Below are 27,051 nucleotides of genomic sequence, written 5' to 3'. Positions count from 1 at the left end.
GAGAGGGAGCCCGGTGTCACCAAAGAGGGAGCCGGGCGCCGTGAGTGTGGGGAAATCCTTCAGGTCCAGCCAGCAGTGGGACACTACCTCGCGGGCTCGCCTCACACCTGGCTCAGACCTCAGGCAGTCGTAGTTGTGACTGGTGGAATGAGGCGGAAAACCCGGGGGCCTCCACCACAGCGGGTCTGGATTGGCTTCGGCACACAGTCGCTTGTCTGTAGTCCAATCCTAGAGTCGCTTAGTGATAAATCCCGCTTTAAAAGGCGTTTGATAACAGTTTTACGTGTTGTAAGGCATACGGTGATTGGCTGCAGGGCTCACGGATTCGCTCGGTAGTAAACACAGCGAGGCTCCTGGGACCGCGGATTGGTCAGTGTTCCCGGGGCCGAATAAATTCCGCCGGATTCCGCGCGCTGGCTGGCGGCACATCTACCCTGGCCCCGCCGCTTCCGCTTCTGATTGGCTGTAGCGCGGCCGGAGGGGAGGAGAAAAGCCGCGGAGTAGGCGATCTCGTGTTGCGTCACTTCCGTTTACTGTGGGCCGCTGCCGTGGTATTCTCAGAGTGCGGCGGCGAACGGGCTGAAGCAGCCGGAGGACGAGAGGCGGGGTGGGCGGAAGGGGGAGGAAATCCCATCACTGGGGCGCCAGCCTGGACGTTCCCGCCTCCTCCGACACTGTCGGGTCCGATCGGAGAAGGGTCACCGCCTCCTCCAGCGAGAAGGGGGGCGGAGTCCGGCTCAGGTGAGGCAACCCTGTCAGCGCGAGCCGTGGTGGCGCGCGCGGGCGCGCTCACGTGGAGACAGTTGGGCTCTGGGGGAGCTGGATGGGCGGCGCGAGCAGGGTCTAGTCCAGGCGTCGGGGCGCGCGCAGACGCGTACCGGTTCCCCTCCATCCCCCCACCCCCGCCTACCTTGTCAGTCTTTCTGAGGTGGTATTGTTACCCTCGGAACGGAGGGGCCAGGCGGGTGGAAGGCGTGTTCTTCTGCGCAGGCGTCCCCCGTGTCCTGACGCCAGGCTGTAGGTCCAGCCGGTGGGGCGGGGCTCTTGCACCCTCGGATCTGCGGGCCTGCGACGTTGGTTGCTGGGATCGGGTGGGGAAGTCTTGGGACCAACAGCCTGGCGGGGTGAATAGAGGATCTGCGGGATGGGGTCGGGTGCCTCTCTCGCCCCCATCCTGGGTCTGTTTGAGCGACGAGGTTTCATTTACACCAGAGCAAGGCCGAGGCGGTCTGGAATGGGGAACCGGAGGCTGACCCTTGGAGGGGTGGAGCCAGTGTTTTGGAATGCCCCAACTTACCAGAGGACTACAGTGTTTATAGGCTATTATTGAATGGCCTCTGCTTCCAGGCTTCGTGCTAGGAGCTGTGGGGGATGCAGTGGTAAGAACAGCCTTCTGCCCTCCTCCCCTTGTTTGGAGGACATGCAGATTTATACTTAAATACTAACCTTAGGCAGTGAGTTAAGGGGGGTCGAAGGTTAGTTTTTCTTCTCTTCCAAAAAAGGTCGTTTGTTATTAAGTCAGTGTGCATTCTGGCATCGTGGAGGGTACTGTGGAAGCTAATTTCTGAATAGGACACAAATCCTAAATATTTAGTTTGGAGGAAAAATTTTAGGTAAAGGCGCAGTGAAATCTTGAGTACTAAGTAGTATGGTTGGGTTCTGGTTAATTTTAATGAATTGAAGTAAGAAACCCTTCACCTTCAAGAACTGAAGCAGAAATACTTCCGAAATATGTTCATACACTTTTCAGTTGTAGTAGGTAGAAGATATTACATACATTAGGATCTTTCTTTAGAGGCTGAAGAGAATGCTGTGCCTTAGACATCACTGATGATTTGTTATCCTTGTAGGGGCTGTTGTGCCTTAGATAATTTAAAAAAGGTGGGCTAGGTGCCTCACCGTTTTCTGGAGAAAGTGCATTCAGTGTTGTGATTTTGGTGGTGAGGTTGATAAGCTAAAAGATTAGCGGCGGGGGAAAAAGACCAGGTGGGGAGAGGAGAGAGAATTTTAGAGAAAAGCCCCTAAACCAAGGGAAGGCCTCCTACTATTACTTTAGTCCCCTCTGGAAATCCCAGAAAACTTGGGAAGACTGGCCTCACCACCACTGTCAGGTTGGTGACCTGCCAGGTAAGACTAACTCGTTGAGGACCTGTTCGGGCTCTTGCGTTTTGCTAAATAAATGAACCAGGACTTTTTAAAGAGTCCTGAAGTCAGCATGTTTTCTTGATTTGCTTTTTCTCTCCTAAAAGTTGTGTCAAAGCATGGTATAGTTAGCTGGGGATACTGGCAAGCTGTATTCTTCCTATTTGAGGTGTCTAGCAAAATTCTAAAAGAGAGAAGATTTGGAAGAAAAGCATCTTAGAGTGGGGTGTTTTCCTAAGCTTAGGGGTCAGTGCTCTCAAAAGAGACTTTGTCGTAAGGCTATCACAAGTAGTTGAAGTTATTAAAAAAAAAATCAGTTGGATACAAAATGCATGTAAATGTTTAGTATTTAAAGTATTTAGCATGAATTATGTTGAATTGGAGTTCTTTAGCGTGGGTAAGACTTAAAAATAGCTTGTGTACAGTGAGAAATGACAAAGTTTGCTGTAGTGCTGACAGAATCTTGAATCTGCCTCAGTTTCTCCTTGGAAAGGGAAAAGAAAAACCCAAGGTATTGATTCCATGTTAGTCTTCAACTTTTATTTTTTTAATATAAATTTGTTGTAAACGAATACTTTTCCTGTTTGTCAGTTTTAAGCATATGAGTTCTCTTTGACTGTACTTAACATTTCTCAAATATGGATGTTGTCTAGTAGAGCCAAATTTTGTTAGTGTAGCAGGTGGGATGGAATGTAACACCACACGGCACCTTTTGTCTAAGTATGAGGTGAACTCATGCTAAAAGACCAGCTGTTTCTGAGTGAACTATTGTTCTTACAGTTGTTTTCATCATTGTCATTACTGAGTAGTGGCTTTTAATCTCCAGATTCCAATTTTGGGAGGTGCTTTTCATTTGATTAATTATACATCTATTTACTAAAAGCTTTGATTTATCTTTCTGACAGCTCAGATTAGGAATTGTGTTAGAGTACTGACATTTTATTGTAATATAGATAGATTACTGTCTTAGTATCTAAGATTATTTTATCTGTACATAATTTTCCTTGTGATATTCTAACATACTTGAATGATATGTTTAAGGTTCCAGTATTTCCTTGATTCTAAACCACATTTTGTTCACATTTTAATCTTGAGGACAGGATGCCATAAGTAAGCATTATACCATAGCTTAACTGGCATTGTTTTTCCCCCCCCAATGTTACATGAGATAATGTTGCACTTGATAATCACTGGCATCTTAGATTTAATGAAACTTGGTGCAATTAAAAGACTTTTGTATCCAACTAATTCGTTGTTAATTGTAAGCAATTAATTTTCCAAATCTGCACTCTGAAGAAAGTTTGCTATTGAAAGGAATCCTATTGGAAGTAATATTTTTTCCTTATTCAGAGGGGAATTAACGAACTGTTTTGTTTCTTTGACAAATTTTAAAGGATGATTGACTGCTGGGTCTGCTTTTTGGAAACTGTACTTGGTGTTTTGTTACTTTGTATACTTGATAACAGTTTACAAATGCTTTATTTCCAGCTTAAGTTTAAAATGATTAGGGTGAATTGTTCCCCCCTTTCTTCCATACATGATATTGTTAACTTGGTGTAATTGATTTTTCAGTACATCTAAATTAGTTATAATTTAAAATATACTCAGCTGTCTTCCTCTAAAAATATAAGACCTTCAATTTTAAAGGTCTTTGAAATACAAGTCCTTCTGTTTTAGTCTACAGAGAGGATTTGAGGAAGGACAGGGAGAAGAAAACCCACTGTTCTGGGGTTCAGTTTTGAGAGGAATGTACAGATGGTACAAAAATCTAAACACATGTAGTAACATACACTGTATTTTATTTTGAGTAGAATGTCAAAAGCAACTTAGCAGGTGAAGTATCAGTCACTTAGCAGGTGAAGTATCAGTCACTATTGATTTGATAAATTACTCAGAAGTGAAGGAATATACTACTTTGAAGGTAAACTAGGTATAAGAAATGAAAGGCATCATCAATAATTGTGTCTCCAATGCTTCAGCATGGCTTTCTTCTTGATAGAAGTTTAGTTTTTTTCCTTAAGAAATACGTATCTTGATCTGTCAGGGGTGCAAGGCAATAAAAGCTATTTTTAAAAATTGCTGAAAAGGTTGTGTGTGGTGGAGGCAACTGGGATGTGTGTCAGGCAGCATTTTCTAAATAATAGAGGGAAAATATATTTAGACTGTTAAAACAGATGTTAAAATATAGTCTCAAATATATAAACAGCTAAAAGAAGCCATTGATGGATGGTTTCTATAGATTTTTGGGTACCTTTGTGAAGTTTGTATGCTCTTTAGAGCGTTAAGTGGCTACAGATGTTCTTTTATCTGGACAATCAGCTGGCTGGCTAGTCATTTTAAGTTTTAGGAAAATGTAGTACCCGAGACAGGGAAATTTCTAGAACAGTTACAGTGCAAGTGTAAAGTTCTAAATAGGATAAAGCAGTGAAGTTTGTCATAAATTATTATTATTTTTTTTTTTTGCGGTACGCGGGCCTCTCACTGTTGTGGCCTCTCCCATTGCGGAGCGCAGGCTCAGCGGCCATGGCTCACGGGCCTAGCCGCTCCGCGGCACGTGGGATCTTCCCGGCCTGGGGCACGAACCCGTGTCCCCTGCATCGGCAGGCGGACTCTCAACCACTGCACCACCAGGGAAGCCCCTGTCATAAATTATTTTGAAGTTGAGGTGCAATGCTGTCAGACTCTCATGTAACTGACTGTCTTGAGCATGCCCATCTATCAGACAGCATTCTGCCGGTGGGCCACCACCTTGGCTGACCACCTCCCTGACAGGTTTGGGCAGACCAAGATCTTCCCCTTATTACAGGTGATCCTGGCACCAGGAATGCATTCTGTCACCCAGCCCCTCTTCTCCCCAAGGCTCTGCTCCCTGATTCTTGTTTGGCACCAGCCTCATGGAAGGCAGGGTTGGGAGGAGCCAGTGGTAAGGAGCAGTGGGAAGAGAAGGCAAAGCTTATCTTGCATCCTGCTGACCTTCTAAACTGGGGTCTGTTATCACTGGTGAAGGCTTGGCAGTGTGGGCTGTGGTGGTGGTGGCGGTGGCGTGTAGCATTGGTAATAAGGGAGGATTTGAGGAAGAAAAGAGACGAAAAGCCCCTCCTGCCAGCTTTTCCAGAATCCTTGCTCTAATTTTCACTCCCTTAGCTGTTATTTTACACACCTGTCTTTTCACTCAGTTCCAATCCTTGACCCTGACCCTGCTTTTCAGCTTCATCCCCTCACTCCCTCCAATTGCCTGATCCTTATTCCTAGCCTTTGCTCACACTATTAATTGCTTACTGTCTCTCCTCTGAATATCCTGTCATCAACCACTGGGCCCATGTCTTCCTGGGGGCTACTCCCATTACTGCAAAGTGAAGTTTTGTGGATGGACCTAGGATCATATCTCTTATCCTTCACTTGCTGTACTAGTTGGGTGATGTTGGCCCTAGGCATGGGGAAGACAGTCACTGCTTGATCATCATCCATAAGAGAGAATATATGTAAAATACCTACAGGACCTCGCTCTTAGTAGGCATTCAACCCTTTCATCCAACTAATCGAAGTGTAGTGGTAAGTGTGGTGCAGTGTTACTTACACTGCACAGGTGCTTTGACCTGTTTGCTAACATAGTAACAGGTTAAAGGCATACTTTGTGAGTGGTCTTGGAAGGTGATATTGCTGAGAAAATGCTAAGTGATTTATTTTGCAAACTTGAGTAGCACAGTATATGTATAAATCAAAGGCTGCCTTTACGCTGAAGTCCCATTTATCCTATATTTTTAAAGAATGAGATTGCAGGGAATTCCCTGGCGATCCAGTTTTTAGGACTCCATGCTTTCACTGCCGAGGGCCCACGTTCAGTCCCTGGTTGGGAAACTAAGATCCTGCAAGCCACGCAGTGCGGCCAAAAACAAACAAAAAACAACCACCACCCGAAACCGAAACAAAACAAAAAAAGAGATTCCACATACATGCGCTTTCTATATATGTAAAAATTTAGGGCTAATAGCCCCAGTACGTGCTGCTGGGCCCCTTTTCTCCCTTAGTGCATCAGCTGTTTCTTTTTGCAGCTTAATTAATTAATTAAAAAATAATTATTAAAAAAAGACTATGTGAGGGCTTGAGGTACTTCCCTGTGAGGAAATCTTTCATACATAGGCTTTGACCTTTATTTTGGATATTCTGAGACTTTTTCTTTCTGGCTTTTGGCTGATTGTAGGGATAGTTGTGACTCTCAGAAAAATGACTGTTAGGTAATATGGTGTTACATTTCACCTAAATACAAAATTCATTCAAGATAATTTACGGAGTTTTATATCAGGCACTTTTGAAGAGAGAGAGAAATTATAGTCCCTGGAGTCAACAAGAAGTTTTAGTAGAAGCATTTTGACTTTGCACTAGAATATAAGTAGGTCACTAATAACTTTTCTTATTCAAGCTGAATTATGAAGTTTTAGGTCAGCTAATCCCTAGGAATTTTTTTAAAGAAATTTATGTATTTATTTATTTTTGGCTGTGTTGGGTCTTCGTTGCTGTGCACGGGCTTCTTCTAGTTGCGGCAAGCAGGCTTCTCATTGCTGTGGCTTCTCTTGTTGTGGAGCATGGGCTCTAGGCGCACGGGCTTCAGTAGTTGTGGCACACGGGCTCAGCAGTTGTGGGTCGTGGGCTCTAGAGCACAGGCTCAGTAGCTGTGGCACACAGGCTTAGTTGCTCCACGGCATATGGGATCTTCCTGGATCAGGGCTCAAACCTGTGTCCCCTGCATTGGCAGGAGGATTCTTAACCACTGCAACACCAGGGAAGTCCAGCCCTAGGAATTTTGAACTGGAAAACAAGCTGGTAAAGTGGGAGAGCTGGAGGGTAGGGTGAGATGGTAAGGGCTTCTGGCATTAGCTTGACATCCCCAGTCATGCTCACTTTTAGTCATTGATGGATTTCCTTTTTTTTTTAAGATTTATTATTTATTTATTTTATTTATTTTTGGCTGTGTCGGGTCTTAGTTGCGGCACGCAGGATCTTTTGTTGTGGCACGTGGGCTTCTCTCTAGTTGTGGCGTGCAGGTTTTCTTTCTCTAGTTGTGGCGTGCAGGCTCCAGGGCACCGTGGGCTCTGTAGTTCTGGTGCGCAGGTTCCAGGTCATGTGGGCTCTCTAGTTGAGGTGCTCGAGCTCAGTAGTTGTGGCTCGTGGGCTTAGTTGCCCCGCAGCATGTGGGATCTTAGTTCCCTGACCAGGGATCAAACCCACGTTACCTGCATTGTAAGGCAGATTCTTTACCGCTGGACCACCAGGGAAGTCCTGATTTCCTTTTTAATACACTTAATCTGTCCAATTTCTGAGCTGCCCTGACACAGCAGAACCAGAGAGACTATAAAATTAGTCATGCTGACAGATGCGGTAGCTGGGGTTAACCTTGGGCGCCTGTGTGCCTACGTAGTCCCACTTAGTTGATCAGACCAGAATATGGATGAATGTTCTAGGACTCCAGAACTTGTAACCCCATCAAAAATCCTAGCCTGCTTGACTGGGACCTTGCCTAGTTTTGTTCTCTTACATTTATTTTCACTTACGTCATCTCTACAAGTGGAGGCAAAGTTCTGTTTAGTTATTTTTCTGGTAGGGTTTTATCTAGATTAGGGATATTGAACGTTAAGAGTTCTTAGAATGTTAAGATGCTTCTTGCAGGTGTAGCCTTGCAGGTCCTGCCTGGCAGATCAGCAGCAAATCACTTGATATGTTGTAGATGATGTTTGAGTATGGGTGTACATTTCTTTATGAACTAAGTATATTATTGAAAAGCATGTGGGTAGGTCAATATATAAGTCAAACAGTTTAAAATGTGCTATTAACTGGCTTGTTCCCCTAGAACACAAATGAACTTTTTTATTAGTCTAAGTAAAGCACTATTAGGAAAGTAAGTCTATTGAGAAAAGTCAACTCTTGATTATTCATGTTAATGTAATAAGCAGTGGTATAAGTATATTTTCTTAATTATATTTAGTTTGCAAATTTCTAAAACTCTGTTCCTGTATAAAAAATATTGTAGTGTACACTTGCTTTGGGTCAAAGTTACAAATTGATAGATTACTTGCTGTATATCCTCCTGCCATATAGGCTCATAGTCACATTTTGAAATCTTTTAAAGAGACCTGGGGCTTCCCTGGTGGCTAAGTGGTTAAGAATCTGCCTGCCAATGCAAGGGACACGGCTTCGAGCCCTGGTCCAGGAAGATCCCACATGCCGCAGAGCAACTAAGTCCGTGTGCCACAACTACTGAGCCTGTGCTCTAGAGCCCATGAGCCACAACTGCTGAAGCCCGTGTGCCTAGAGCCCATGCTCTGCAACAAGAGAAGCCACCACAATGAGAAGCCCGCGCCCCGCAACGAAGAGTGGCCCCCACCCACTGCAACTAGAGAAATCCCACGAGCAGCAACGAAAACCCAACGCACTCAAAAATAAATAAATAAAAAAATTTTTAAATTATTAAAAAAAGAAAAAGAGACCTGAAGCTTTTTCCCTTGGTTTGAAGGCTTCAAACAGGCAGCTTTTGGTAAAACACTTACCTTCTCAGCATGAACTCTCTTATAGCTTTTAGACTGGATCTCTGAGTTTGCTAGAGATGCTTGTGAGTTTTGAATAACCATGATCTTGATTCATGATTCCCTTCCATCACGGTGGAGAGTAACACATTTCATACCTCTCAAACTAACTGAATTTTAAAAATACACTTTCTAGATCCAAAACTGTTTAAAGATAGCCATGTTGTTTAGATTTTTTTAAGATTGCGATTTGAACTTCACTGTGTGACAGAGATCCAGCATGAACCAGGTTAAAGTAAAAGGGGAATTTGTTGGCTCATGAAATAGAAAGTCCTAGGGTCATGCTAACTACAGTCATGGCTGGATCCCATGGTCTTGATGTCATCAGGACATTCATTGTCTTTGGTATTGCTTCCTTCTTTGTTGGCTTCATTCTCAGATAGGCAAAAATTGCCACCATCAGCGTTAGATTTACATCTCTCTCACAGCTTGCAATCTGGGTGAAGAGAATATCTATTCTATTCTATTCTCGCTCTCTCTTTTGAAACAGTCAATCCATCATTTCTCTCCTGTAACACTGGCACTGATAAGGATCCCAGTGAGTGAGAAATACGGAACATTTCATGAATTTGCTTGTCATCCTTGCTCAGGGGCCATGCTAATCTTCTCTTTATGGTTCAAATTTTAGCACTTGTGGTGCAGAAGGGAGCAAGAGGTTCTTTGTTGATGGTATCAGCAAAAGTCCCCAGGGCAGACTCTAATTGCTGTGGCTTGGCTCACATATCCATCTCTGAAACAATCATTGTAATCAAGAGAAGTGGTTAAGAAATTAGCCAGGCCTCTCTAGATCATTTGGAGGAACCAAAGATCATCAGGAACTCAGAGGTTTGGAGGCAGTCTGATCTTTTCCAGCTGGACTAAGAATGGGTAGAAAGTGATTTACCCCAAGGACATTAGTAGACAGACCAAAAGAAAAAAAAAAGGTGTCCCTTGGAGATAGTATTTGAATATTGATTTGTGGGGTGATGTTAACAAGTTTTACATTGTTTCAGTTATTTATTGCTATGTAACAAATCACTGGAAAGCTTAATGGCTTAAAACCACAAAAAGCATTTTATTATTATCTCTAAGAGTTCTAGGGGTTGACTGGGCTCAGCTAGCTGATTCTCTCTTGGGGTCTGTTACGTAGTCAGATTGTGTGTGGGGCTGAAGTTAACTTGAAGTCATGTCTGGAGGCAGGTGTTGACTGTCAACTAGATTTCAGCTGCGCTTCCTCACAGAATGGTTGTTGGGTTCTAAGAGGAAGCCAAAAAGACCAGGTGAAAGCGGTGTCACTTTTTATGACCTAGCTCACAAGTAGTCACATAGTGTAACTTTTGCCATAGTCATAGACTTGCCTGGCTTCAAGGGGAGTCGACGTAGACGCCCACCTCTTCATGAGAGGAGTGTTGATGTCAGACCGTAAGAAAACATGCAGTATGGGAGACCTTCATGTGGCTAGCCAACTTGGAAAATGCAATCTGCTATACACGTTGACTTATTTCAAGTGACCAGTTTTTATAAAGAACATGAAATATAAATTAGGCTATGCCAGTTCTTGGGTTGTCCTTATATTGACCAGTTTCTTTGTTGCCTAACGTATCATATAGTATCACCAAAAAATTCTCCAGCATTCTTTCTCTCTTCCTAATAGCACTCTGATTTCTTTGTTGTGAATTATCTCCATCCCCTTCATGTATAATCTTGTTAGGTGGATAAATCAGCAATCAGCCTTCCATCACAGAAGGAAAAATAGATCCTTCCTCTTTCTTCCCCAGCACAATCACAGGTAGGGGTGGGTGGGTCCCTAAGTTCAGCTATATTAGAAGCTCTCCCTGGAACTTTGAATCTTGAGCATGTGATGTCCATAACTGAGGGAACTGTTGGAGCCCATTTATTGCAGGGGCAGTAGCCCAAGGAGACTCTTCCTACTGTACCAGTGTGATTGTGGATTTTGCTTCCTAGCCCTTCCAAGCTCCTGCTGTCTGGTTCTTCAGCCTCCCAAGTCTTTGAGCTCTCAGATGGCTTTCACTCGAGTAAACCAGAGTTGAGTGCTGTTGGTTGTGTACAAGGCCTTAACTGACAGACCATCATAACTACAGTTAGCTGTATTTTAATACCCAAATTAATTAAATTTCTTTAGTTATCCCAGAAAACTCAATTAAGAAATTATGTTATGGTAAATTATTTTGTTAATGACTTGTTAAAACAGTGATTACTAACTTTTACTACAATGGGGCCTCTTAATGCTAAGTGGCCTCTTAGAATCAAAGAAAGGAATTGGGATTTCTCATTGACCTAATAATAGTTTGGGGACAGCAGTGGGAGATTGGGGATAAAACATATTAAGTATATTTACAAAAATATCCTTTACAACAGACAGTGTCATCTGTTTATCCATATGGTTACATAGCACTTTATTCTTTAGTATCACCAAGTATACATAGCAGATACTGTCTGTGCCCTGACCAGATCCCCTTGGTCCTTTTTACTGCTTCTGTGCACCAGTTATGCAACTTTGACTGAATCTTTGCTTCTAACGGCTTGTGTCTGTGACTCTTTTGAGGACTGTCTTTGAGGACTGTCTTTGAGTGACTGGCTTCACTTTGTGCATAGGCCCAGAGAGCTTGAAGTGCTCCATCTCCCTGGAGAGGTTCTTAGCTGTTGACTGACTAACGCAAGGGCTATGAAAGACCAGTTCCCTTGCCTTGAGACGGCTCAAACTCAGTTACTTATACTCCAGAGTTCCCCTGCTGGACCAGGCTAAAGCTGGGATTTTGCCCCAGATTGCTCCCTTGCTTGGCCGCTGCTGCTTCTCTCTACTGCTTCCCATTCCCAGTTTCTCCTGGGAGCACTTCCTTGATAAGTCAGATGTACTTGAATCCTCTTAGTTAGGGTTTCCCACAAGCAGACCCTAAGACAGTATGACACTAAGCCTTTTTCATATTCATAGTCTTTGGAATCACTTTGAGGCATCACAGTAATGCCCTGCTGTTTCCATTTCATTCTTGGAATACTGACTTGTGGCACTTTGGGATGGCCAGAACATATATTAACAATCACATTAGTAAGTCAGCTGTATTTCTCGTTTCATTTAACTCATGGCTCCATTTTTACTTTAATTGAGTTATGCATGCGTTACTGGATTTTTTTTTTTTTTTTTTTTTGGCTGTGTTGGGTCTTAGTTGCAGCACGTAGGATCTTTTGTTGTGGCATGCGTGCTTCTCTCGTTGTGGCGTGCAGGTTTTGTCTCTCTAGTTGTGGTGCACAGGCTCCAGGGCACGTGGGCTCTGTAGTTAGTGGCACACAGGCTCTCTCGTTGAGGTGCGCGGGCTCAGTAGTGGTGGCGCGAGGGTTTAGTTGCCCCACGCATGTGGGATCTTAATTCCCTGACCAGAGATTGAACCCTCATCGGCTGCATTGTAAGGCGGATTCTTTACCACTGGACCACCAGGGAAGTCCCTTGTTGCTGTACATTAAATAGCTTCTCTTAAAAGTCAGTCAGTACACTGACAGCAGTAGGTTGCCCTTCACTATATATAACTTATCCTCACCAGTCCATTCAGAAAGATTGGTCAATATTTATTTATTTATTTATTTTCCCTGCCGCGCCATGTGGCATGCGTGATCCTAGTTCCCCCACCAGGGATCAAACCCATGCCCCCTGCATTGGGAGCACCGAGACTTAACCACTGGACCACCAGAGAAGTCCCAATATTTACAGTATTTAATTGCATTGCCTGGCATGTGATATAATAGCTATTTATCAATATTTAAAATTGCATTATAGGAAGCTTTCTATCCTAAAATGGTTTAAATAATATAGGAATTATCTTTTCCATAGCATTCAATAGATATTTCCTGTAAAACTACTTGGTGCTCGTGCCTCTTCAGGGGAGAAGTAATTCTTTGGCAGCTCTTTCTAATTGTGTGCGTGGCGGTGGGGACCAATTATGGTCTGTTCATGCTCTCTTTTTAGATTTTTAAAAAGAAATTTTACCAAAGATATATATGTAGTTTGCTAAGTACACATCACTTAAGGAATCAAATAGTTCCACAGATTGTTTTTTTTTTTTTTAGTTCCACAGATTTTTAAGATGAATACTAGGCCCTGGCCTCCCTGCTCCCCATTTCTCTTCCTCAAGACTCCCACTTTCAACTCTTTTTTTTTTTTTTTTTTTTTGCGGTACGCGGGCCTCTCCCGTTGTGGAGCACAGGCTCAGCGGCCATGGCTCACGGGCCCAGCTGCTCCGTGGCATGTGGGATCTTCCCGGACCGGGACATGAACCCGTGTCCCCTGCGTCGGCAGGCGGACTCTCAACCACTGCGCCACCAGGGAAGCCCCCACTTTCAACTCTTAACTAATTCCTTTGATATTTATATACATATGTAAAAAGCCATGCTTGGAGCTTCTTAATTTTTCAGTTTAGGCATTATCTATTGACTTCCCCTTGGTTAGAGATAAGAATTTTGTTTTTTATGAGTTTGTTAATTTCTCCTTATGATTCTACTGCACACTCCACATTCCTCCATCCCCCAGTATAGTTAGAATTTTCATTAGATCAGCTATTCTCAAAGTATAGTCCAAGGACCCATAGGGACCTCTGAGAGTTTTTCAAGGAGTCTATGAGGTCAAAGCTATTTTCATATTGATATAAAGACTTATTTGCTTTTTTCACTTAATTCTTTCATGAGTGTACACTCGTGTATGATATTGCAAAATCCTGAATGCAGAAGCAAATATGAGAATCCAGCTATCTTCTGTTAATGCAAAAATGTAAAACAGTGCCACTCTTCTCATTATTTTTTTTCGGGGGAGTATAGTTATTTTTCATAAAAGTTAACATGTAATTGTTTATTTTTATTTTATTTTATTTTTTTTTTATTTATTTTTTTTTTTTTTTTGCGGTACACGGGCCTCTCACTATTGGGGCCTCTCCCGTCACGGAGCACAGGCTCCAGACGCGCAGGCTCAGCGGCCATGGCTCATGGGCCCAGCCGCTCCGCGGCATGTGGGACCTTCCCGGACCAGGGCACAAACCCGTGTCCCCTGCATCGGCAGGCAGACTCTCAACCACTGCGCCACCAGGGAAGCCCTATTTTTATTTTATTTTTTAAAAATTTATTTTTGGCTGCGTTGGGTCTTTTTTAAAAATTAATTGATTAATTGATTATTTATTTTTGGCTGCGTTGGGTCTTTGTTGCTGCATGCAGGCTTTCTCTAGTTGCGTTGAGTGGGGGCTACTCTTGTTGCAGTGTGTGGGCTTCTCATCGTGGTGGCTTCTCTTGTTGCAGAGCACGGGCTCTAGGCGTGCGGGCTCAGCAGTGTGGTGCACGGGCTTAGTTGTTCCATGGCATGTTGCATCTTCTCAGACCAGGGCTCAAACCCATGTCACCTGCATTGGCAGGCAGATTCTTAACCACTGCGCCACCAGGGAAGTCCCTGTCATTGTTTATTTTTATTTAAAAATTAATTAACAAGTGTTTTTAAATGTTCTGTTTTAAATTCCCTAGAGCTTTTAAAAATTTACCCTAGTTCCTCATCACAGCCTATGGAAGGGCTCAATAAATGCTAGTTGAAGATGTCTGCACTGCCAGTGCACGTGTACTACAATACTAGATCTTTGGCCTTCTGTTATTTTGGTTCTCTCTTTCACTTTCGGGATGATCACCTCTTGCCCAAAAAAGCTATGCATTTCCAAAGCCATTTACCCATCACATACATGGGGAGGGGCTCTAACTGTCAGAGGAATGTTACAGTGGCTGTTTGTCACTGGCAGCTGTCCAGCCTTTTGAACACCCCCACCTTTCCATTTGGAGAGCCTGCAAATTGTGTGTCCCATTTCCCAAGGTAGAATCATCATTACAGGGCAGATGTGAGAACTAGGTTCCCTTGGTCGTAGGTACCTGAGTGGGGTCTGGATGCAGATGTGAGCAATATGGAACAATACTGAGCATTTAGAACTACTCTGTCCAATCCAGTAGACATTAAATTAATTAAAATTAAATAAAATTAAAAGTTCATTTCCTCAGTCACCCTAGCCACATTTCAAGTGCTCAGTAAACACATGTGACTAGTGGACAGCATAGCAACTATGCTGTTGATTTCTGTCATTGTAGGAAGTTGTATTGGACTGTGCTGGTGTAGAAGGTGCAATGGCAGCTCTCTTCTGGGCAGCTAATCCAGAGCAGGATCCATGGAAAGTAGAGGTAGTAGTGGCAGTAATGATTTCCACGATGTGCTTGGGTGCTCTGGGGCATTCCTGTATCACTCTCCCACCCTCCTGGAGATTTTGTGAGCTTCCTAACATCTTTTTACCATAAATCCCTTTCTCCTTAAATCAGTTGAGCGGACTGATTGTATCCAGTTAAGGGCTCTGACTTACCCTGAAGTGTTTTCTGACACTCTGGATATATTGGAAGGAGCAGTTGAATAATCTAATTGGCCAGTTTTATGGCTAAAATTAGCTTTTATATTAGTGGATTTGATTTCTATTGCTAATCTAAATGATCATAAATTGATTAAATGATATTAAGATGAAAGAATATTGCCATTAAGGAGAAATTAGTTTGGAGTTATGTCTAAACAGATAATTCAACACAGTTACTAACTTAGAGAATAAGTGTTTCTCCAGGTTTTGATGATCATCTCTAATGTCACTATTTAGTTTCACAACTTCCAGGCCCCCTTAAGAAGAAAGGAATCCTTAGCCTTTGTACTGCCCTGATGAAGGCCTGACAATAAGGCATAGCGGGACATTCCAGGCATCCCTACAGTGTTTGGAGAAGAGCCTGGAGAACTTGAGTTGATCTCAAGGATTGTGTCAGGGCATCTAGTGTAGGGCTGACAATCTCTAGGATGACAGGAAGTTATATGAACTGTTTACCTATTTTGCAACATTATTTAAACCTCTGTTTTCGTTGGGGTCATGTTTAGCTACCTCAGTAGTCTCTTCTCATAGGTTTCTGGGCCCTGGGAATCTCCTCAAAATGGTGCTTTTGAGACCACAATTTCCTTGCTACTTATGCCCTTTCTATAGAAAGGGGGATTGAATATTAGGAGTTTGACATTTTAGTGAATGACCTTTTGTGGAAAAGAGTGGTGGTTTCTCTCATACTCAAGATAACTGACATTACAAAAAATAAGGAGGCTGTTTTTCCTCAGATGATCATATTTCTGCTGCTTGTTGAAGAAGAAGGACATTGGACAGAATGCCCATTTAATGCTCCATTAAAATACCATTTATTTGGGAAGTTAGTCTTTTATGTTCCCCTCTTCTGTTAAGTCAGAATAGTAAGCCCTACCTGACAAGGTTGTTTTGGAGATTAGAGATAATATAAATAAAAAGTACTTAACATAATGACTAGCACATAGAAGACTCTCTAACAGTAGTCACCATTGTTTTATTATTACTACTACTGTCAGCACTGCAACAGTTCTACAACATTGGTTCCAGTCTCCACAGTAGGAGAGAAAGCAATAAACTCAGTGCCTGATGCTGCTTGCTTTAACCTAACAAGGCTCCAGTCTCTTAGTTCTCAGAGTGACTCTGAGGCTGGTACAGCTTCCTAAGACAACTCCTTGTTTTATTTCTTTTGTTTCTTGAACCAGAATGTTTCTTCCCTGTTACTGCTATAAAATAATTGCCTCCTTGGAACTTGACATTTACTACTATACGTGTTTACTTTCCAAGTCAGGAGCTATAGACTTGTGAGCAATAATTGCATTTTGCCTAATCTCCCCAAAGCCTTGAGCTCTGTGGTCCCTGGTTGATTGGGTGGGGTCAGGGGCTCATGTGCTGCTGCTTGCCATTGTTGGCCCTTCACTCCTAGCAGGGAATCTTGATAAAGCAAGAAGCGGGCAGCAGGAAAGTACGTGTTTTAGTGATGTATTTTGTTGTTGGAAACTCTTCAAAAGCTGAAAAAACACAGGACGTAAAAGAATAGGCCAACACGTGGCCCCTGCTTTGAGGCATTTTACCATCCATTTGTAACTTTCCAGGTACAGCAAAGGCCTGTGCTTAATACTCAGTTGGCACTGTAGACCTTTGGTTTTTATGGATTTAGAGTTTGTCATTTTTGTTATTTCCCAGGGATCTTGAAGGAGTGTGTTCTGTGGTCACTTGTCATTTCACTCAGTCATGACTTGGCCTGCTCTGTAGGGCTGGGCCACTAAAGCAAGTGGGCAAGCCTGGTGTGCAGCTTGGCATCCATGTGGCCTTCTGCTTGCAGTAATCCTTGTGAAGTGCCATAATGGTACTTGTGAATTTGGAGATGTGCAAAGATCTCAGGGTGTATGCCTTTAGAATGTCAAGGATCTACCATGTTTTGTTTTGTTTTTTTTGCGGTACACAGGCCTCTCACTGTTGTAGCCTCTCCCGTTGCGGACCACAGGCTCCAGACGCACAGGCTTAGCGGCCATGGCTCATGGGCCCAGCTGCTCCGCGGCATGTGGGATCTTCCCGGACCGGGACACGAACCTGTGTCCCCTGCGTCGGCAGGCGGACTCTCAACCACTGCGCCACCAGGGAAGCCCTACCATGTTTTTTAAAATTTCATTTAATATTGGGAATTCCCTGGCGGTCCAGTGGTTAGGACTTTGTGCTTTTACTGCTGAGGGCGTGCGTTGAATCCCTGGTCAGGGAACTAAGATCCCACAAGCCATATGGTGTGGCAAAAAAAAAAAAAAAAAAAAAAAAAACCCAAAAAAATTATTTTTATAAAAGTTAAATATATGTATGTATTTATATTTTAGAAGCCACATAGTTCCATTAGGTTTAGAGCTAAAAAAATAGCAGTCTTCTGTCCCCCGTTTTTCCCCTCCAAATTCCCCCTCCTTAGAGGCAGCCACTTTCACTTGTTTTAGTTGTTTCGTCTGCTACTGCTTTCTGTATTTCCAAACAGCGTTCTTATATTACTATTTCTTGGGGTAGTATTTCAGACAGCATTTCTTGACTAATAGGGAAGGTGAGAATTTAACCTTCTTACACCACTTCTCCTCTGCCTCCCCCACACACATGTATTGGCCTTCCCTTACCCTTCCAGTATCTCAAATTTGGCTCTGTGTTCACATTATTAGGACTCTGTAAACAAAACACATAGGGTACGGCAACTAAACAACCATGTATTCTTCCTGGAGTTAATAACTGTCCCATTTAAAATTCTTCTTGGGCTTCCCTGGTGGCGCAGTGGTTGAGAGTCCGCCTGCCGATGCAGGGGACATGGGTTCGTACCCCGGTCCGGGAAGATCCCACATGCCGCGGAGCGGCTAGGCCCGTGAGCCATGGCCACTGAGCCTGCGCGTCCGGAGCCTATGTGCTGCAACGGGAGAGGCCAAAACAGTGAGAGGCCCGTGTACCGCAAAAAAATAAAATAAAATTCTTGTTTTTTTATGACCTATCTTCACATTTTCATGGAACTGTTAACTTCTTAGCGGCTCTCAACTATGTCATGTGATCTCTCCATTCCTTTTTTCCCTTGGGGAACTCCTTGGAGTCCCTCATATTCCTGCTCCAGTCTGCTCCCCAGTCCTGCTGCCTAGCTCTCATTTCGGGCTTCAGCATCATCTTTCAAATTCTCTTTGCCTGTTTTCTAGGATGCATCTGCAATTCCTATATTCTTCATCTTCCTTTTCTTGGTTTATTCCCAGCTTCCTGAAGCACAAGGTTTAATAGCTTCCTGAGAAGGGATATGTGGGAGGTAGACTTTTGGGTTCTTGCTTGTCTGGAAAATGCCGTAGTCTCCCCTTACAATTGATGTTTGGCTGGGTATGGTCTAAGTTGGAAGTAATTTTCTCGGAGAATTTTAAAGAACCTTTTACCTTCCAGTATTGCTTTCGAGAAGTCTAATGCCAGTTTTATTCTTGATTCTTTGTTAACTCTTCTTTGTTAACTCCCCCCACTTCAAACTTTCCAGATCTTTATCCCAGGTGTTTTAAAATGTCACTGTAATGAGCCAGGTGTGGGATTTGTTCATTCATATTGCTGAGCACTTGGTGGACCTTTTTAGTGTGAATAAGTAACTTCTTCAGTTCTGAGAATTATTCTTTGTTGTTTATCATTCTCCCCATTTTCTGTCTTTTCTCTTTTTGTATTCAGACTTTGGGCTTCATTAGTTAATTCTTTTTTTCTCTTGTTCATTCACTTTTATTTCTCCTTTGCCTTGTCTGTGACATTTCCTCAGCCATATTATTATCTTCCAACCCTTCTAGTAACTTAAAATTTTTTTTGCAATTTTAAACTTCAATATTTTTTTTGTTTCTGGAATATTTCTTTTCAAAAAAAATTAAAAACATTCTCTTCCTGTTTCATGGATATCGTATCTTAGCTGAGGATGTTAATTATAGGTGTTTTTCGCCCTTAGTTCTGTTTCTTCCAGATGCCTTTTTGTTTGTTTGTTTAGGGCTCTTTCATGTTGCCAAAATCTTGGCTGTCTGTGCACCGATGCTGTACAGAAATACTGAGACAGTTATGGAGGAGAAAGAAAGAGTGCCTTTATTTCTTTGCCAGGCGAAGAGGGAACACAGTAGGCTAGCACCTCAAGAACTGTGCTCCCCTCCCTGGGGAATAGGGAGAGGTCTTATAGTCGGGGCTCATGGTCAGGGGTATGCAATAAGGACGAAGGCAGTAACAGTCTTGCATTCTCCTGCAGAGTTTCAAAAGGATGAGATTGCTGACAAGATTAGGATGTGTGCAGGGTCTCAGATGGTCTCCTCATCTTCTCTGGTCCCTTTAATCTTGCCTCAGGTGGTTTCTTACCTGCTCCTCCCTTGATTAGCAACTGTTTGAATCTGCCCTTTGGAACTCAGGGAAGGTCATGGAGGCTGGAGTTTTGCCTACAAGAAATGGGGGACAAAAAAGCCTCCGTGCCTGGGAGCCCCATAGGGCCGCACTCGGTTTCAATGTTAGGGATTTTTCCCCTCCAGTTTGTGGTGCTTCTTCCTGACTGATTGGAAGCTGAGTGAATGGGCCTTGAGGACTGGTGGGCTTCACTGTAGGGAAGTTTGATGGGGACCCAAGTGGTCTGTTGGAGGGATTCCCTGGGTATTTGAACCCTGGGCTGCTAGTCTTCTATTGGTGGGTGGGGTGGGGGGAATGTCTTACCTTCTAGTGCGGACTTTAACTTCATGCTCCAGCTGTGGGTTGTAGCAGCTCGTCCCAGCCTCGTGTCCTGAGTACAGAGTTTCTCTGGTTCAGCCACCAGAGCCCAGCAGGGGACTGCTGGCTTCTTTCCCGAAGAGGCTTTCCACACCCCCTCCACCAGCCCGTCAGAGGCAGGCGCCCTTTCTTTGTCTCCTGTAGCACCTTGTACTTCCTACCACAGCACTTGCAATACTTTATTGTATTTGAATGTTGATTAGTCTGTCACCCCTGAGGGCAGAGATGGATCTGTCTTGTTGATCATTTTATCTCTAGTGCCAGGCACGACTGTCTATCTGCATGTGTTTGTATCCTGGGGTGTAACCATTAGATTCTGCCTCCCTCCCTCCCAGAGGACCAGAGGTTCCTTCGCTGGAGAGGATAAAACAGGGTTTTAAACTTTGTGGCTCCTTCAGCTTCTACAGTCTGTAGGCAGAAGGCACAGAACAGCGCCACTTTGGGGGTTATTGACCCTGTTTTCTAACCATACAATGAGAGTGTGTCATGAGCACTAGTTAAGGAGTTAGACTTTGAATCAGCAGTCCTGTAGTTCCTAGGAAGTGTAGCAGTTTCTTAGGAGAGGACAAGCAAGTTCTTGTTTCTGATGAGTCCAAGAGATGAAAATGTAGATATGTAATGATTCCAAACTCAGCTTTGGAAAGTGATCCACCCATAGTCCATGCGGTCTCTTCTTTATTCCTTTTCTTAATTTTAACATTTATAAAAAATTTCAAATGTACAAAAAATAAGCTTTTGAAGCAAATGCTAGACATCATGTCATTTCATCTGTAAGTATTTCAGTATGTTATCTCTTTAAAAACTACTCTTGAAAAAAAAAATCAGAATGCCATTATCACACCTAAGGGGGAGAAAAACCTAGTAATTCTGTAGTATCATCAAAGATACATGTGATATTCTAAGCAGTCAGTTGGGTTGGCTGTATAGAAGCCCTACAGGTGAAAATGGAGTCTGAGCAGATGGTTTTGGAGCTTGTTCATCTCTTGTTTTTCTTCTTTTTTTTTTTTGAAGTTTAATTTATTGAGCTTTATTGAGGTCTATGTACATACCATAAAATTCCTTGTTTTAAGTGTACAGTTCAAATATTTTTAGAGAATTTGATGTGTAATCATCATACCCCAATTTTAGAACATTTCCATCATGCCCCCAGAAGTCCCTCTTCCCACTTGCAGTCCTGCCCCGAGCCCAACCCCGGTCCCAGAAAACCACTAATCTACTCTCTGTCTCTATAGCTTTACCTTTTCTGTGCCACAGGTATGGAACGTCCATTAGATTATTTTTTTATCGAATAGACTTCCAGCCAGTCCCCTTGTCTTGACATCATCTTCACTCCACTTCCCCTGGCACCTTGGCAGCCAGTTCTGAGCCTCTGGGTGGGTGGGGGTTTATATATGTCAGGTTGTTTTAGCCACTGCCAGTTTAGGATTCAGCTTTCTGGGCATGCTAAGTCAGTCAGCATGTATTCGTTTACCTGCTCACCAGCTTCCAAAATGCTATTGATATTTCTTTCCCACTCTTTTTTCCCTTGTGGGTTTTTACCTTTTAAACAATAACAAAACCAAAAAACTTTAAGGGTGGAGAGGGTAAATGCATAAGTGCAATCTACTACCATCTATAACTGGAAATTTTCCCCACTAATATTGATATGCCCTTTTTATTTATTTAAGGTTGCTAAAAGACTGTTTATAATTTCTTGGAGTTTATTTATTGTCCTCAGGGAGTGCAGAACTCTGACTTCTCAGGTATAGATAGATGTTGCATCACCCACACACTGGTCTTTTCTAACATGGACCCTAAGTGTTAAAAGTGGGTCATGTAAGGGTGAAGGGGAGGCTGTAAACAGCCCGTAGCTGATCTGTGTGTGTGTGCAGGCTTCCAGGGCTGTTAGCCGAATCAGCATTTGCTCCTTATTGGACAGGTGTTCAGTCTGCGTGCCCACCATCAGAAACATCACGAGCTTTGAAAGGTCCAAGCTTGGTCATTCATGCCTCCCTCTTTTTTTTAAGATTTTTTTTTTTTTGATGTGGACCATTTTTTGTGTTTATTTAATTAGTTACATTGCTTCTGTTTTTTGTTTTGGTTTTTTGGATGCGAGGCATGTGGGATCTTAGCTCCCCGAGCAGGGATCGAACCCGCACCCGCTGCATTGGAAGGCGAAGTCTTAACCACTGGACCGCCAGGGAAGTCCCCATGCCTCTCTTGTCGTCACACCCTCTGTGCCCTTTGACTTAAGCTCTTCTGCGTCTTAACACTTTCTTTTTTTTTTATAGGATCATGGATTTTCCTGGCCACTTTGAACAGATCTTCCAGCAGCTGAACTACCAGAGACTTCACGGCCAGCTCTGTGATTGTGTCATTGTAGTGGGGAACAGACATTTCAAAGCCCACCGCTCGGTACTAGCAGCATGCAGTACACATTTCCGAGCCCTGTTCTCTGTGGCAGAGGGAGATCAGACCATGAACATGATCCAGTTGGATAGCGAGGTAGTGACAGCGGAGGCCTTTGCCGCACTGATTGACATGATGTATACCTCCACCCTCATGCTGGGGGAGAGCAATGTTATGGATGTCTTATTGGCAGCCTCTCACCTGCACTTGAACTCTGTTGTTAAGGCATGTAAACATTACCTAACGACAAGGACGCTGCCCATGTCTCCCCCCACCGAGCGCGTTCAGGAGCAGAGTGCCCGCATGCAGCGCTCCTTTATGCTGCAGCAGCTGGGACTGAGCATCGTGAGCTCAGCCCTCAATTCCAGCCAGAGTGGTGAGGAGCAGCCGGCCCCCATGAGCTCCTCGATGCGCAGTAACCTGGACCAGCGGACACCGTTCCCCATGAGACGCCTGCATAAGCGCAAGCAGTCTGCAGAGGAGCGGGCCAGACAGCGGCTCCGACCCACCCTGGATGAGTCTGCCATCTCCGACGTTACGCCAGAGAATGGGCCGGGGGTTCATTCTCGGGAGGAGTTCTTTTCACCAGATTCTCTGAAGATCGTGGATAACCCTAAAGCTGACGGGATGACCGACACCCAGGACGACAGCGCCATCATATTTGACCAGCCCTTTGGTGCTCAAGAAGATGCCCAGGTGCCCAGCCAGTCCGACAACAGCACCGGCAACGTGACCCAGCTCTCCATGGCCTCCCGCGCCACTCAGGTCGAGGCTAGTTTTGAGCAGGAAGCCACACCTGAGAAAAGTGGTTTTCAGTGCGAAAACCCTGAGGCTGGCCTTGGTGAGAAGGAGCACATGAGAGTGGTGGTTAAATCTGAGCCCTTGAGCTCTCCTGAGCCTCAGGATGAAGTGAGCGACGTGACCTCCCAAGCGGAAGGCAGCGAATCGGTGGAGGTGGAGGGAGTGGTGGTCAGTGCCGAGAAGATAGACCTCAGCCCCGAGAGCAGCGACCGGAGTTTTTCAGATCCCCAGTCTAGCACTGACCGGGTAGGAGACATCCATATTTTGGAAGTCACAAATAACCTAGAACATAAATCCACTTTTAGCATTTCAAATTTTCTTAACAAGAGCAGAGGAAGTAACTTTAGTGCAAATCAGAACAATGACGATAATATCCCAAACACCACTAGTGACTGCAGGCTGGAGGGGGAGGCCCCTTATCTGTTGAGTCCAGAGGCTGGGCCTGCAGGCGGGCCCTCCTCAGCCCCTGGCTCTCACATGGAGAACCCGTTTAGCGAACCCACAGATGCTCACTTCGTCAGGCCTATGCAGGAAGTGATGGGCCTGCCATGTGTGCAGACCTCAGGCTACCAAGGAGGAGAACAGTTTGGGATGGATTTTTCCAGGTCTGGTCTGGGGTTGCATTCCTCCTTCTCCAGGGTAATGATGAGCTCCCCTAGAGGTGGAGCCAGTAACTTTCCATACTACCGCCGCATAGCTCCCAAAATGCCAGTGGTAACGTCAGTCAGGAGCTCACAGATCCCAGAGAACTCTGCCAGTTCCCAGCTAATGATGAACGCGGCCACATCCTCATTTGAAAATGGCCACCCTTCGCAGCCCGGCCCCCCGCAGTTGACGAGGGCATCTGCTGACGTCCTGTCAAAGTGCAAGAAGGCCTTATCGGAGCACAACGTCTTAGTCGTAGAGGGGGCTCGCAAGTATGCCTGCAAAATCTGCTGCAAGACTTTCCTGACCTTGACAGATTGCAAGAAGCACATCCGTGTTCACACAGGTGAAAAACCCTACGCCTGCCTCAAGTGCGGCAAGAGGTTCAGTCAGTCCAGCCACCTGTACAAACACTCGAAGACCACCTGCCTGCGCTGGCAGAGCAGCAACCTTCCCAGCACTTTGCTCTAACCCGACGTCTTGAGATAATGCTGAGGCCAGTATCAGGACCTAAACTACAGTCTCTTTTGGTTGGTGGTTAATGCCGTTGGGTTTGAGGCTTCAGGCTGCGAATGGCTCATGCAAATTTCGATGACTAATAAATGGAGAATTAATAGGTGTAGTGCTTGTACTGCTACATTTCTGAGTGAAATGTACGCTTTCAGAGAAGGGATCCAATCCCTGAAACCAAGTTCTTCCTTAGGGTTGAGTAATGCAGTCAGAAAGTAGTTTGGAATCGATGTCATTAAAAGTGGCACATTTGACAATTAAAAATTGAAGTGCAAAATTTTTTTTAGCAATTTTTATAAAACTCTGAAGCATTTAAATTTCCTATATACCTTCTGATGAGATTATATACCTGTACAGTGATGCAAGATAAACTTAAGTGTAACCAGTGGCAACTTTGTGCCTGTCTAAAAGGAAGGCCCTTGAGGACATACCTGTCTGCCAAAAATGCTTTAAAGTTTATCATGAGCTAGTCCTAGGCTTCAGAAAATACTGTACTTTTTATTTTTGTCTGATTTGCAGTCACAGACACTGCACTTTCATGGTGCTGACACTGGGTCCAGAGCGAGCATTCTCTGGACTATTAGGTGTATATATACTTTTGAAAACATCACTGTTTGTTACATAGATGTTTTAACAATTTTTCCTGGCTTTAAAAACAAAGTTGTAAAAGGAGTATGTACTTATAGGGAGCAACAAGTAAGGTATTGTTTCTGTATGTGCTGTTTTAGCAGTATTTTAACCAACTTGTATTACATATGTTACAGTTCCATGTTTGGAAGTCAGAAAAGAGCTAGTGTTTGTCTTTGTTCTGATGGTGTGGAGTCCTGTTTAGTGAGATCTTTTATGGCGCATTTACCCTTTGTTCCGTGCAGATTTCGGGGGCTGGTGCAGCCTGACACATCTCACCCAACGACAAACCCGTTGTCTGCTTCACTTCTTCACATTCATGCCACATATGGCATCTTTCCCGGGCCTAGATTACTGTTTTCAGGTAAAAACTAACCAAAAGTGAAATCAACCCCCCTCCATCGTGGGTTTTATTACTGTTCTATACTATCGTTTTAAAGTACAGACCCTGAACTTTTGTTGTTGCCCCAACCCAATACTGAGTGTTTGAAATCCAAATGCAGCAGTATTCATGGGTAAATATAAATGGGTTGGGCAGCCCAGAGCATAGAAGTCACCAAGCAGCATCTGAGACAGTTTGAGGAGACATCTGGGTGACTGCCCTGGGCCTCCCTGGACCCCACTGCTTCTCTTCCCCAGCCCCACCTGTGGTCTTCTGACCCTGTGCCATCGGGGCTCTTGGTAGCAGCTGTCAGGCTGAGCCCTGGCTCATGAGCTTCCAGGGGAAAAGCACAGGTTAATGTGTCTCTATAGAGCTCATGAAGTCAGTTTAATTCATGCATGAACATGAGTTTTTATACAGCTTTTTTAGACACAAGCCATTGTGCATAATTGAGTGAAATCCTTCAGTTCTTACCTTTGTTTAGAAAGAAAGGTAATCAGCGAGTGTTTTCTCCTCTTAATCTAGCGTACGCAGTTACACATCTGTCTGTGGATAAACTTACAATGTTCATTGCTTAGCATCTCCTATGAACTGATTCCCAGGGAGGAAAACCAAAAGGGAAACCTCTGATTCCTCTCCTTTCAGATGTGGGGGAGACGGCTGGAGGCTGTGGGATCACCTGTGAGGTTCAGCTGTGTGTGGCGAATTGTTAGCAGTCATGCTCTGACTTGATGTGAGGAGGCTCCACATCCACCCCTCTGTGGGGACCAGTGACTCGTGAGATTAACCCTGGGAGGCAGGTGGGTCAGCATGGAGAACGAGAGAGACCCTGCCTGGCTTGGGAAGAGGAATCGGTGGCACCCGGAGAGCAGTGGCAGCCCTCCTCCCCTTCCACCTTGAGGAGGAGGTGCCAGGAAGCCGCCCCCTCACCTGAGCTCCAGCTTAAGTGGACTTGCTTCGGGGCCTATCTCTGACACAGTGGCTGGAGCCCTGCCTCTCCACTGCTAAGTGGAATCTGGAATCTCTCATCTACCTCTTAGTCAATCAGTTCCTACATGTGAGAAGCAAGCCTGTGAGCCAGGTCCTCGTACATGCTGTAGCACTTAAAAAATAATTCAGAGGTTCCCTGGAAAACCAGTCCCAGGGTTCCCACAAATTGGTAGTTTCTACCTGAATTTTAACTGGTATTGGGTACCTGGATTTGATTGGTTAGCCTTAATTACAGCTTGGCATAATCATTTCTGGTGACCAAATCATAAGGTTCTATCAGGGCACCTGTGTCAGTGGTGCTATGCTGGTCAAAATTTGAGACTTTAAAATAAAAAATTTGTCGTATTCATGCCTCTAACTAATTGTGTTCTTTTTCTTCGCCTTAGGTTTTTAAGGTTGAAATAAAAAAATGAAGTAGTATTGCTTTCTCTGCTAACCCTGCTGTGACCAGTACTTTTTTTTAAAACCAAACTTCCTAGAAGATTCTCTCATGCTGTGGTTAATAACAGTTACTGGTCATCAGTCCCTCGTGCTTTCCCTGAGCTTTGTCTCTGAGCTGTGGACAAGGGTGATGTGTTGTTCTCACCGCAGTTTTACTCCTAGTGGGCCTGCCAAATCTTGCGCTTTCTGCCGCTCCCTTACGTGCCTCCCAGGCTGAAGACTCCACTCTCCAGTATGGCTCAGCTGCGGGGAAGAACTGGAGCCCAGGTCCCTCAGCAGGAGCAGGGCTTTGGCAGTGCTGGTGGCCTGGTCTTAGGAGAACTGAGGTGATTAGAAAAGGGCATTCACCTGGGGAGTGAGGAGATGGACACGAGGGACAAAATATGAAGGTGCTGAAACTAATTTTAAAATA

The 27,051-nt window shown here is 44.2% G+C and overlaps 1 protein-coding gene and 1 non-coding gene across 7 annotated transcripts; one reads left to right on the top strand and one right to left on the bottom strand.

Moving 5' to 3' along the window:
* The first annotated feature begins 524 nt into the window (after window positions 1-524).
* Window positions 525-26,635, top strand: ZBTB5 (zinc finger and BTB domain containing 5). Of its 6 annotated transcripts, XR_012332594.1 has the most exons (4): window positions 782-1,379; window positions 22,126-24,185; window positions 25,072-25,190; window positions 25,854-26,635. XR_012332594.1 is itself a non-coding variant. In XM_019949005.3 (3 exons), the coding sequence occupies exons 1-2, from the start codon at window positions 1,372-1,374 to the stop codon at window positions 24,158-24,160; spliced, it is 2,043 nt and encodes a 680-aa protein (XP_019804564.1). In that variant the 5' UTR covers window positions 782-1,371; the 3' UTR covers window positions 24,161-24,185; window positions 25,072-26,635. The 6 variants fall into 6 exon arrangements, 4 of the variants coding, with proteins under 4 accessions (XP_004317132.1, XP_019804564.1, XP_073662405.1 ...); XM_019949005.3 differs by having other exon boundaries at window positions 25,072-26,635; XR_002179171.3 differs by having other exon boundaries at window positions 785-1,379; window positions 22,126-25,190.
* On the bottom strand, window positions 9,266-9,372 carry LOC117312894 (U6 spliceosomal RNA). The gene has a single exon (XR_004527296.1). It is a non-coding gene; the product is annotated as a U6 spliceosomal RNA (small nuclear RNA).
* Window positions 26,636-27,051: the final 416 nt, after the last annotated feature.

This window comes from Tursiops truncatus, chromosome 6 (assembly GCF_011762595.2).
Source record: "Tursiops truncatus isolate mTurTru1 chromosome 6, mTurTru1.mat.Y, whole genome shotgun sequence".
NCBI lineage: Eukaryota > Metazoa > Chordata > Mammalia > Artiodactyla > Delphinidae > Tursiops > Tursiops truncatus.
The sequence above is the reverse complement of the archived record's forward strand: the minus strand, read 5'-3'. Positions and strand labels throughout refer to the sequence as shown.